The sequence below is a fragment of the Myxocyprinus asiaticus genome, chromosome 30 (genome assembly GCF_019703515.2).
Source record: "Myxocyprinus asiaticus isolate MX2 ecotype Aquarium Trade chromosome 30, UBuf_Myxa_2, whole genome shotgun sequence".
Lineage (NCBI taxonomy): Eukaryota > Metazoa > Chordata > Actinopteri > Cypriniformes > Catostomidae > Myxocyprinus > Myxocyprinus asiaticus.
The window spans coordinates 10,996,112-11,009,710 of NC_059373.1; the positions used below are offsets into that span (position 1 = coordinate 10,996,112).

The window sequence follows — 13,599 nt, forward strand, 5'->3', positions numbered from 1 at the left end:
CCAAAACCGCCATAAAAAAGGCCAGACAACATTTGCAAGTGCACATGGGGACAAAGACCTTACTTTTTGGAGAAATTTCCTCTGGTCTGATGAAACAAAAATTGAACTTTTAGCCATAATGACCATCATTATGTTTGGAGGAAAAAGGGTGAGGCTTGCAAGCCGAAGAACACCATCCCAACTGTGAAGCATGGGTGTGGCAGCATCATGTTTTGGGGGTGCTTTGCTGCAGGAGGGACTGGTGCACTTTACAAAATAGATGGCATCATGAGGAAGGAAAATTAAGTGGATATGTAGAAGCAACATCTGAAGACATCAGCCATGAATTTAAAGCTCGGGGTCTTCCAAATGGACAATGACCCCAAGCATACCTCCAAAGTTGTGGCAAAATGCCTTACGGACAACAAAGTCAAGGTATTGGAGTGGCCATCACAAAGCCCTGATCTCAATCCAATAGAAAATTTGTGGGCAGAACTGAAAAAGCCTGTATAAGCAAGGAGGCCTACAAACCTGACTCAGTTAAACCAGTTCTGTTTGGAGGAATGGGGCAAAATTCCAGCAACTTATTGTGAGAAGCCTGTGGAAGGCTACACAAAACATTTGATCCAAGTTAAACAATTTAAAGGCAATGCTACCAAATACTAACAAAGTGTACGTAAACTTCTGAACCACTGGGAATGTGATGAAAGAAACAAAACCAGAAATAAATAATTCTCTCTACTATTATTCTGACTTTTCACATTCTGAAAATAAAGTAGTGATCCTAACTGACCTAAGACAGGGAATGTTTTCTATGATCAAATGTCAGGAATTGTGAAAAACTGAGTTTAAATGTATTTGGCTAAGGTGTATGTAAACTTCTGACTTCAACTGTATATATATATAGAGAGAGAGAGAGAGAGAGAGAGAGAGAGAGAAATCTGTGGTATGTCCCCATTCAGACAACTATGTGTGTGTCTCACCCTCATCATTGAGTGAATCCATGGACATGGTTCTGCTCTTGAAGTTGAGGGAGTCTGTGGATTGAGACAAGATCCTGCGCAGCCCCAGAGGAGAGTCATCATTCAGAGTCCTACACACATGCGCATGCATACAAACAGATACAAACATACATACACGCATGCACCCCAACAATCCCATGCAACAGACACAAGTCAAACACGCACACACACACACACAAAACAAAAACCCATAACAAATAAAATGAGTGGCAGGCATTACAATCACCACGGAAACATATAAAAAAGTATATATAAAAAAAAAATATATATATATATATATATATATACACACACACACACACACACAGTATATATAAAAAATATATATATTATAAAAGTATCAAATAAATACAAAATAATGAATAAAAATAAATAAATAAATAATGAATAATGATAAAGCGAACACACAGACTAATAAATAACATTAAAAGAAAATGCTTACATTAAACTAAAACAGCCCCAAACACACACACACACACACACACACACACACACACACACACACACACACACACACACACACACACACACATGTTAGTGCAGCTATCATTATGAGGACTCTCCATAGACATAATGATTTTGATACTGTACGAACTATATATTCTATTCCATAACCTAACCCTCACAAAAAACTTTCTGCATTTGTACATTTTCAATAAAAACATTTTTAGTTTGTTTTTTAAGTGATTTGAATTATGGGGACACTAGAAATGTACTCATAAACCACATTTATAGCATAATACCCTTGTAATTACCAGTTTGTAACCTAAAAAAATGTCCTCGTAAACCACCCAAACCTGCCACCCCCCCCACCCCAAAAAAACATAAAAATACGGTAAAAATTACACCATGATGAAAACTGGTTCATGAACACTTTTCACAGACTTATGATTTTCTTTGTCGCTTTGAACACAAAAGTGGATGTTAGACAGAATGTTAGCCTCAGTCGCCATTCACTTTCTTTACATATTTTTTCCAAAATGAAAGTGAATGGTGACTGAGGCTAACATTCTGTCTAACATCCACTTTTGTGTTTCACAAAAGTTAGTCATACAGATTTGGATCAACATGAGTTTGAGTAAAGGCCGAAACATACTTCATGCAAGTACGCAAATGCAGATGCGAGTGCTTGGCCAACGCATGGCCAACGCATGGTCCCGTTGTACATACATTACGTTTGCTCTTGTGTTGTTCTGGCGGTTACAAACCTCAGACCACAAAAGGGCAATAGATTTTTTAGGCGTGACCAAGAAACCGGTGCTGCATCCGAAACCAGTATTTTATAGATCCATGTCCGATACCAGGAAAATGCAGGATGAAAATAAGGTGCTTTTCATACTGTTCGAAGACCAGTTTCCTTAAAAGTTCCATTCATTTAAAACAGCTGTCAGTTAAGCCATTAACTGATTAGGCAGCAAGTCAACTGCCTACATTTTCGGTGCAGCCCGGATGTGGTACATGAGTCGATAGTTGAGGAGTGGGGAGAGACACGGAGCAAAAACAAGATCTTTTAAATGGATTGGGGACAAAAAGTCATATACATTTTTAGAAAAGGTTAAACTCAAATTGCTGCCCAAGTCCGCCATGACAGTTGTTGATTGAAAGAAGAAAATCCGCTCTAGCGCCCCTTGCGGCAACGCTGAGAATGCAGCACGTACTTGCGTTGGGTTATGAATTGAGCGTTGACACATTTCTCACATTCATGATGCGTGAAATCGAGCTTGCGTAGCAAGGTGCGTCTGCGTTCACGTACTTGCGTAGAGTATGTTTGGGCCTTAAATGTTGAGATTTTTATTTTATTTTGATGTATCCCTTTTAGAGGGATGTCTATCTGTCATTCATGTCACTCACCCTGCAATGTTGTTGGTGGACACACTCTTGGACAATAAGAGAGAAGAGCGTCCACGACGAGAGCCGAGTAGTGATTGACGAAGACTGTCTGATGGGTAGATGGCTGAGCTCGGCCTTTCTTTTAAATGAGCTTCAGAGACACAGAAAAGAGATTAAATGATTAAATATCACGTTTGGACCCTTTTGGAAAAGTAAACCTCATTTCCATTCCATTCTCACCTTTATTCCTCAGCGTCACATTCTGATAGGCTGAATTGTTTCTGATCAACGCCAGTTTCTGCTGCTATTATGACAGATACAAACAAATCAACACAATGACATTTATACCAGATCGCATCATTTGCAGAAACCACATCAAGGGCACTGACCCAATTTAGAAACATTTCGACTTCTACATCACACATTTATTCAAAGTTAGTAGTAATTCATGTCAGTATTAATTCCTGTAACCCATGTGACACATGTGTGCACTAATAGCTGGACATCCCACCCACCTTTTGTTTCATTTTGACACAGTTTGGTAATGTGTCCCTGCAGCGGTTGTGGATGGTGACATTACATGCTGAAAATTAAAGGACAAAAAGAAAGCAAACCGTTATTTCATCCCTAATTCTTTATCTGGAGTTTGTCCACTTCAATCACATAGCATTATCTTCACACAATCACATATGCATGGAAATGTGATAAATGTGATCTCCTCACGATCATGTTCATAAAATTCACAAGAAGTTAAATTTAATTTCAAAGAAAATGAATTTGAATCACTCTTTTTCAAAGTCATTATCTCATTCTTTCGTTTATGGTCGATACAGTTCCAAAATAACTATTAGATACCGCTGATACCTCTTTTTCTTTCTACAGTGTAATGGTAAATATTAAATTAATAAATATAAGATATACAATACCAATATGTCGCATCTCTTTCTCTCCTTCTTGACCTCTGTCCATGTCTGCGTTAAAATGTGTGCTTCTAGTTCCTTTTAACAGCATGCTACTATTCGCTTAAAGTTTTCTCTGGTTACAGGGTTTTGCTTTTGTCTCTAGACCCCTATTGTTTCAGAATGCCTTCGCTTCCTGTTTTGAGGGTGGTTGGGAAGGAAGAGGGACGGGGGCTCCGGCGGGGTTTCCCTGGCCTGATCCCCCCACAACACACACCTACACAAAACTCAATAATCATTCAAAGAGCAGCAGTGCCACAACCTTCAGTAAGTATGTGTGCAGAATGCGAAACACTCCAGAGGAGACTTTAATTATTGTCAGTTATGTTTCTTTATCAACATCTTTCTCCTGTCATTCCTTATGAGAAATAAAAATGGGAACAAATGAGATTTATTGACGTACAATGAGAGCTATAATACTAATATGGATTGCATAGCCCAGATAATTTGGTCTTGGATGAATTTCATGAGAAATATTTGAGTTCATATTGAAATCTCTGATGTTTGATTGCAGACTTGGTATCTTGGCAAATCTGAGCACAGTTTGAGAATGTTGAGATCTCTTTTGAAACTCTAAATGAGAGCCATGAGATTGCTGGAGTCTCTTTGGCCTATTTACGCCCATTTAAGATGTGTTTTGGGTGATCTGATCCGTTTTCCATTTGTCCACAAAACGCATGTGGCTCATAGTGTTAACGTTCATCATTCAAAATGCAGCGAAGCACTGCCTTCTTACCTGTAAATCAACAAGTTATCAGTTATGTGCAGTTTTGAAAGAAAATAACCACCTGATCAGAATTTATACATGTACAAGAGTTCGCAGAACTTCTTTAGTGTGCCTGATGTCAACATGCAGTGACACAGATGACAAACACACACATCTGCAGCTCAGTTAATACAGGTACTCTGTTAAAATAAAATATATAAAAGTGGGAGAAACAGTGCGGCATTATTTTTTAACGGTTTTTCTTCTTTTATTTTTTGCACTTTATTATCATGCAGTAATACACTAATGTTGTGATTGATGAATGTCGTTATGAATCTGAGATCCTCTCCTCGAAATCTGAACAAGTGGTCAAAAGAGACGCGTATTCTGACCAAAACGGTGATGTGCCTTTCTACTTGTGATCGGCTCGCCCAAAACACATCTTAACTCTAGGGTCTTTCTCAGGCAATAAATCAGAGAAACAGGAAACTTTAGCCAAACTGTCCATTTGCACAGCAATGAGATTACATTTAATCTCATTGCTGTAATTTTAATGGTAAAAGACTGTAAAAATGCTACAGTAAAAACATAAACTGGTTAATGAGTAGTTACTGTAAAATTTACGTTAAAATGTTTTAATATATTTAAAAGTACATGTAGTTTTAATGTAAAAGTATGATTTTCCCATATAATTAGCGGTTAACATATATATTATGTTTAACAAGAGAGTACATGTACTTTGTAAGGTAAATTATTGTTAAAATTATGATCCATTACATTTCATTATATTTTATGGGAATAGTTATGTTTCTTCTTATTTTTAATATCAGTTACGTACACTGGGGTGTTCTGTTTTATATTTGATGTAGTTTAGTTAATGTTTATTACATTATTTTAATTTCACATGTGTTACCCTGATGGTGTTTAGTGTTTGTGTGAGTGACACTGAGCACTGACTCTACATGTTTATTGGTCATTGCTCCACGAATGGCCTATATTGATGAACTTCTTGTCATCATGTGCCCTTTTGTAATTACTACGGTGATTAACAATACATTATAAAGTAAAAAGCAGATTTTTACAGTTTCAGAAGGTTAATATATAAAATGTATCATTTAATAATATAAACGACGGTACTGCACCGTAAAATGTACCATAAAAACAACAGTTTACAGGTTGTTCTGTAAAGTTGTTTACATTTTTACTGTATTTTTTACATAATTATTCTGGCAACCACAGCTGCCAGTTTTTTTTTTTTTTTTTTAAACAATGGGATTTGTTTTACAGTGTAGGAGAAATAATTGAGATGGTAAAGTCTTTTCAGATGCAGAGCAAGTTATTTGATTTTAATGAAAGATTACAAAGAAAACCTTTTTTTTTTTTTTTTTTTGGAATAATGTACAATGGTGAATCATGTAAAGTAAGACCATGAATGTGCATTATGATAGTAAATATGGTTTAATTTGTGATTTTTCTTTCTTTCAGTACATGACAGCTTTAAGAATAGGATTTCAATACAAATTATAATAATAATAATAATAATAATAACAATATAAAAGATTAGGATTCATGATTTAATAAGGAAACAACATCTTAAAGGAATACTCTGGGTTCAATACAAGTTAAGCTCAACTGACAGCATTTGTGGCATAATACTGGTTACCACATAAATGAATTTTTTAATTTATTTTAAATTTTTCTTTAAAAGAAGCTAAAATCCGGGTTCCATTAAGGCACTTATAATGGAAGCGAATGGGGCCAATTTTTTGTTATGTTAAAATACTTGCTTTTTTAAAAGTATAGCCACAAGACATAAACAATATGCGTGTTAACATGATTTTAGTGTGATAAAATCACTTACTAACCTTTTCTGTGTCAAGTTAAAGGCAATTTTACAACTTCGTTGCAATGACGATGTAATGTCAACAAACCCTGACACCCTAAATTGACTGTAAAAATTACAATATAAACAACTTTAAATCTCAAACAATACATGAGTTTTCACAGAAGAATTAATGTAAGTGCTTTTACAAAATTATTAGCTTCACATTTCTGTGTTTAAACACTCAACAAATTGACCCTATTGACTTCCATTCAAAGTAACCATAATTTTTGCTTTTTTTTTTAAGAAAAGGAGGGATGACTCAAAATTAATTTTTCTGGTAATCATGAAAATGATCAAATCAAATTATGCCACAAATGCTGTCCATTCAGTTTAACCTGTATTGAACCCAGAATATTCCTTCAACTTTATCTATACAATCTTATTCATCAGGCTACAAAACCTTGTATAGATGTAAATCCTTCTATAGATAGCATCTTTACACATAGGCCTATACATTTTATACATACAGTATATGAACCCTGGCTTGACTGATTCTAAGCCACCATGAGATCTAGTGAAAAACTGATCTAAAATCAGTCCTCCCACTTAAATGTGTTTTGTTAACATGGCCTTTGCTCTCCATGCTGCTGGGTATCGCAACAGGAACGCCCACGCAAGTTCTCTGTGACTACAGCAGTCGAACACAGAGCTTAAGAGTGACAGGCCTTATCAGTGAGTGGCTCATGCAGTCTAGTTGTTGAAATCTGATCTTGATGACAAAATAAAGAAGTTTCAAACAATAGTAAAACAGAGAACAAGAAATGAAAGACGAGCTGAGTTTACAGCAAAACAGGAAAGGGTGTGCCTGAGTGTGCAAGTGTATGTAAATGTTCATTTTTTCCCCAAAAAATGAAGATTTTATCATTATTTACTCACCTACATGTTGTTACTCTGTATAATTTTGTCTTCCATAAAACACAAAAGGAGATGTTAGGCAGAATGTCCACACAACGAAAGTAGATTTTGCTATCTACTGCAAAGCTCCAAAAAGCACAAGAAAGCAGAATAAAGTATCCCGTACGATTTGTGCGCTATAATACAAGTCTTCTGAAGCGATATGATAGCTTTATGGAAAGAACAGATCAAAAGATTAACCGTTATTCTTTGATAATCGCCCCCTCCGCCAGAGCTCACAAAACGTTTACTTAAAAAATTGGCACCTTTTGGACATGTTGTGGCAGGTTTCACATCATTGACACCAAAGGCCATATGTTCTTGCATGTTACTTGACTGATCCTGAATAGATATGCTCAATATAAGCGATAGGAAATAAGATTTGAGAGCCAAGGCGAGGGGAAGATTATTAGTAAATAATGACATACAGTAAATGTCAGTCTATTCCTCACACCAAGCTATTGTATGGTTTCAGAAAACTTAGAACATAAGAGTCGTATGAACTACAGTACTTCTATAATATTTTTTGGAGCAAACATTTACATTTTTAGGTAAATTATTCCTTTAAAAGTGAGCTTTATCATGCACTGTATATTTATGTGTTTGCTATGCATACATTGAATATGTGTGTGCTGTTCAGGATTATCTGTGTGTGAAAATGCTCTTGGCATTACAGCGCTGTCTCTGCAGGAAGAAAACAGTCCAGGTCTCCAACTTATCTTGGAAGGCTGCTGTAGACCAGCCACTAAAAATATTCTAAATACTCACCATCTACTCTCCACCTCACCACACTTTCTGTAATTTCCCCTAATAAGACTTGGCCCTCAAAACAGCACTTTAGGGCTTCAAAACATTCATGTAATGTGTAAAATGTGATGTAGGAAAGGGTAGATAAACACGAGGTTCACTTTGAGCTATAAGTTCTCCTTCTGGAGACAATCATGGAAAGAAAGCGGAGGAGTTAGGATGGGGGGAAGAAAGACGGAAAAATCATCGGAAGGAGTGAAGTAAGTTGCTGTTTTTATAGCCTCTGCATTGTGATTGGGAGGATTAGACAAACACGTTCCTCCCAGGCTTTCATCAGGAATATTTATTCTAGAGGTTTTCGTCAACAGAGGACGTAAGCAAATAATAATAAAAAATGATAGCACTTTTGCAGTTGATAGTCAGTCGTGCTTGCCACTATTGCTCATAATTACAGTACAATTAAGGATTTGCAAAATCCCGTTAAATATTAAACTTTAGCACATCCCACACTATTTGTGCTCCATAAAAAAATCTCAAATCAAGCAGTTTGCTGAGGACAGATGTGCTATAACTTTAACTGTGCTATAAAGCGTTCAGACTTATTACAGACAATTTTTGCTTGGTGGATGATAAAACAGGTGAAAAAAAAAAAATTGCTAGACAACAAATGAAAAGAACCCTGAGCCATACCTAGGAAGGGTTAGGAAACGAGAACCGGTTCTAATTCAGAACCGGTTCCATTTAAAAATAAAATAAAAATTATACCGTAACCAAATGATTTTCATAACTTTCAGTTCTGCTATCTTATCTCGTACATGCATTTCTCCATAGATGCGGATGGAGCACTGTACTAAGATACACTGACAGTGTGCCCTGTGCTATCATTCAGCGGCACCATTCCCAAACTAATGACTATCATGAGTTGGTTATTTGAATCTACATCGAGAAACATTCAGGGCAACCAGAGTAGTCTGATTCCTGAACAAATAACTTTTATGAACTGGTTCTTTTGAATCTACAGCGAGACACATACAGCATGACCAGTGGAGCCTGATTCCCAACTGAATGACTCTTATTAGTCGGTTCTTTTGAATCTACAGCGAGAAACATATAGCGCAACCAGAGTAGTCTGATTCCCGAACAAATGACTTTTAGGAATCGGTTCTTTTGAATCAACAGCTAGAAACATACAGCATGACCAGTGGAGCCTGATTCCTAACTGAATGACTCTTATGAGTCGGTGCTTTTGAATCTATAGCGAGAAACATACAGCATGACCAGAGAAGCCTGATTCCCAACTGAATGACTCTTATGAGTCGGTTCTTTTGAATCTACAGCGAGAAACATACAGCGTGACCAGAGTAGTCTGATTCCTCAGCGAATGACTCTTATGAGTCAGTTCTTTTGAATCTACACCACAAGACATATAGCACAAATCAGTGGAGCTTGATTCCCAACAAATGACTCTTGATTCTTTTGACTCTACACCGCAAAACATACAGCGCTACCTCCTGAACGAATTACTCTTATCAGCCAGCTCTTTTCAGAGAATCAGAACTTACTGACCTGCAAGTCATTCATTTGATCATGTCCGAATCGAAATGAACAAAGAACTGTTCAGAACTGTGTTCTGTGTACTTTAGACTTGTGAGACTTAAATCAGCATAGTTAAAGATACACATTATAAGTTTTCTTGTTATTAATGTTTTTTTTAAGTCAATGTAAACACAGCTTTTGCAAGAATCTGCTCTGTTAAAATATGAAATCCAATAAAAATTGCATTTCTTATTTCCAAATATTTCTTCCTCAAAGTACTAAAAGAATCGTTAATGGAACCGGAATTTTTAAGAGGAATTGTAAATGGAATCGTCAAATTCCCTACGATTCCCATCCCCATATGTAGGCACCAGAATGTCATAAAGACTTAAGAGTTGGGCTTTTTTAACTTAGGGAAGTAAGCAAACACCCAAAACATCCTAGCAATTGCACAGTAACATGTTACAAACCACACAAAATACCTTAGCAACCACAAAGCGATGCCCTTACAACCACCCGCAACATCCTAGCATTGTTGCAGCGAGTTTTGCACAGGCAAGCACCAATTACATTAACTTCAGAAATTGTAAAAAACCTTTACACACTGCAAACATTTTTTAAATGGCCATTTGCTATTAACAAACATAAAATCAAATAACTTGGACAGTCAACAATAAACAGCACAACTGGATTTATGACTGTGGATTGTGGATTAATTCTACATAGAATGAGAGTGTGATATAGAGAGACATGTGTGACTCACTAGGGCAGCTGAGGGCCTCCTTAGCTGTGATGCTCTTGTTGCAGGCCGAGCAGAGCGTGGTTCCAGACACGGTGAGAGAGTTGAAGAGGTGACCATTGCTGTAGCGTGCCTCTCTCTCCCTTGCTTCTCTCTCTCTCTCCCTCATGCGCTCCTTCTCCTTATTCTGATAAAAAACACAGAATAATGCATATTAATCACACGTCATCAAGGTTATGATAAATCATGTGCAAATCATCTCCACCAGACTGAGATCATTACCAATAGTAAACAATAGTTTATGTTAAGCAGACTTGGAGCTGGTCAAGGAACAATCGACAAAACACACCCTTATATATTCACACACACAAACAGACAAAGATGACACTATTGCAGCCCAGTTTTTGTTGTGTAACTGATTCATCCGCCGCGCTGGTACAGACCGAGTTTAGGAACAGGGAAACAACCGACTTAAAAGAGAAGCAACTTGTAACAATGCTTTGGAAGAAAACATAAGCCTAACAATGGCCACACTGAATACCAAGAATATCTGTATTCATTGGTTAAAGATGCCATAATAAAAAATAAAAAAACAGATCCTAAACATTCATGCTTGTAAACAGGTTTTCATAAGAACTAATTCTTTGCTTATCTTTGCTTATCAGCTCTTAGAGGAAAGACAAATGATCAATGAACCCAATTAACACACTACTTTAAAACCTTGAGTCACTCACGTGCTTTATCTGCAAAACAGTGGCTCTCATTTCTTTAACTTATTTGTGTGTAGTCAGATAAGGCAAGATGTTCCGTAATAATACAAATTTGTTAAAGGTAATGATTTTTATTATTTCAGTGTTAAAATACTTTCTCCTTTCCACATTCAATCTATAAGTAAGCCATTCATAGGTTTATTTCCCAAGTGGTGTAAACACTGTGGCACTTTGGGACGGGGCTATCTGTTTGTCAGAACAATGGACGGTTGGAGGAATGGAATGGGAAACAGTCATAAGTGATGCTTGCAAAGGGAAGTATCACAATTACATTAGTTGATCCTTATGTAAAGGGATTAGAACAAACCCCTTTACTAGGGCTGGACAATTAATCAAATAAATAATCAAGATTACAATTACATCTGCCACAATTAACTAATTGTAAAAAAGGTCAGTTATAGCAGTCCATGTACAGTAGGTCTACTTATTTTATGTCTAAATTTAATATATATTTAAATTTAAATATATATATATATATATATATAGTGCATTGTAAACAATCCCAGACATGTCTGTTGCTCGCTTTGTGTGTATAATTGATGCTTTTTTATGCTTCTGAGAGGTCAATGTGAAGTTGACCGTTTAGGCAACTTGTCTTGATTTACTGATGTTTAAAACAGCAATAAAGTAATTCAGGAACAAACTTCTCAGCCTGTTTTGGATATGTAGCCGACATAATAAGGCATGCAGTTGATCCACCCAAAGTAAGTTGTTTAATGTAAATTATATGTATAAAAATGTATCGCAATTAAAGAAATCAAGGAACATAATCATCAGCAATGATTTTTGTCATAATCGTGCAGTCCTACTCCTAACCCTTAGGAATGATACCACAAATTGTGTGGTTTGTTGTGTAGAGGGGTGCTATTAGTTTTTTAAACGATTGATTTATGATTCAAACATTTTTATAAAAGCACAGTTGGAAAATTCCCATAGATATTGAAGGAGGGACCCAAGCCATATCTATGGGCTAGAATCTCAAAAAGACCTGGGGGTGAACTTTTTTAACCAACCACAGAGCAAAGCCATCACAACCACCCAGACAACCCAAACAAAGGCATAGCAACACACTAAAAACCACTCAGTACACTGTACCAACTGCATAGCAACACTCTGGCAATGACTTACAACATCCTAACATCATGGCAGTGACTCAAATTTTCTTCATAAAATGCTTTTATAAAAATCAAACAGAGTTATAATTGCAATTTTGTTGCAATTCTACACACAGCTTTAAATGAGATAAATCAAATTAGTTCTGGCATTCATTTCTCTCAATGAAACAGTGTAAACTCAGTTGTTGGTTTCTGTCATGTTTTTTGTGAAGAACCTTTTTCCCATTAAGGGCCATTTGAGTATTTACGAAATTATGCATGGGCCATACAATTGCTTGCAATTTCTGATTGTGGGGTGAAATTAACGTACACATTTCACTACGTGCTCACGCACCAAGAAAAAACACTAAAAAGTCTGTCTATTTTACAATATTTTGCATTGTTATCAATCAAAATTAATTTAAATCATTATTTTAATTGTATTTTTTTTTTTTTACAGTTAATTGAATCAAGGGCATTTTTTGGCTTTTCAAATTATTTCTCAACTGGCCTCACAGGCCTTATACGGCACAGAGACCTGACGTTCCCCACCACTGTTCTAGATAACACACTCTAACGGTGAAATCGTCAGGATTCGTTCGACTTTTCTAAATTTGGCTAACTTGTATGATATCGTGCGACTGCACTCGTTTGAATTCCTACGACTTTCACTACAGCCAATGACGTTGCTGGACATCGTTTCCATCTAATACGCGACAATTACTTGCTTCTGTCACACACAACAACTTCCTATCATGTTTACACACTCTACTGATTGGTTAAGTTTAGATAAGGGGTTTGGGTATAATATTAATAAGTATGTCCTTAATGCCTCATGCACTGAACCCGCGCTTACTTCTGCATTAGACATCCGAGAATTTGCAAGTGATGAAGTCGTACGAGTTTATGCGAACAACATCGTGCGAGACCATACGAAATAGCCAACTCGTAAATTATGTACGACTTTTCATGAGATCATTTTGGTTCTAGATTATAAAAGCTTCCATGTTAACTCAGTAACATTTTTGATTCTGTGAACCAAGCAGCTGGTGTTGGTTAACATGCTATTCAGCATTTTCATGTTAAGCTGTTCTCTACCCTGGCTACCCATCTTCCTCTTTTATACATGAAGAGTCATTTTTATGAAATAACTCCTTATAGGACAGTGGACCTGCAAGATAAATGTCTAGACAAACAGGAATGCAGGATCAAACAGCAACTCTAAAAATGAATTTGAAATGTCAATTAAATTCTTCATAAGATAAGATGTCTATCCAATTCTTTTGTCTAGGACCTGTTTTGGGATTGCTTATTCTGAATATCTGCAACTCTGTTGATATGCAGTGCAGGAACTAATGAGAGAGTACTTCCTCTTTCTAATCTGCACAAGCAATGTGTAACGGTTTCCATAGGAACACTGACATGTGTTGTAAGTAAG

The 13,599-nt window shown here is 36.4% G+C and overlaps 1 protein-coding gene across 4 annotated transcripts in view; it reads right to left on the reverse strand.

Annotated features, from left to right (window-relative positions):
- arhgef1a (Rho guanine nucleotide exchange factor (GEF) 1a) overlaps window positions 1–13,599 on the reverse strand; it is a 66,737-nt gene that overhangs the window by 19,665 nt on the left and 33,473 nt on the right. For 3 of the 4 annotated variants that reach the window (XM_051663983.1, XM_051663985.1, XM_051663986.1), the window contains 5 exons: window positions 10,322–10,484; window positions 3,347–3,414; window positions 3,072–3,135; window positions 2,853–2,982; window positions 963–1,072 (listed from right to left, as the gene is read on the reverse strand). In XM_051663983.1, coding sequence (XP_051519943.1) covers window positions 963–1,072; window positions 2,853–2,982; window positions 3,072–3,135; window positions 3,347–3,414; window positions 10,322–10,484 — 535 coding nt within the window. The remainder of the gene's footprint in view (window positions 1–962; window positions 1,073–2,852; window positions 2,983–3,071; window positions 3,136–3,346; window positions 3,415–10,321; window positions 10,485–13,599) is intronic. The other variant, XM_051663984.1, reaches the window with a different exon arrangement.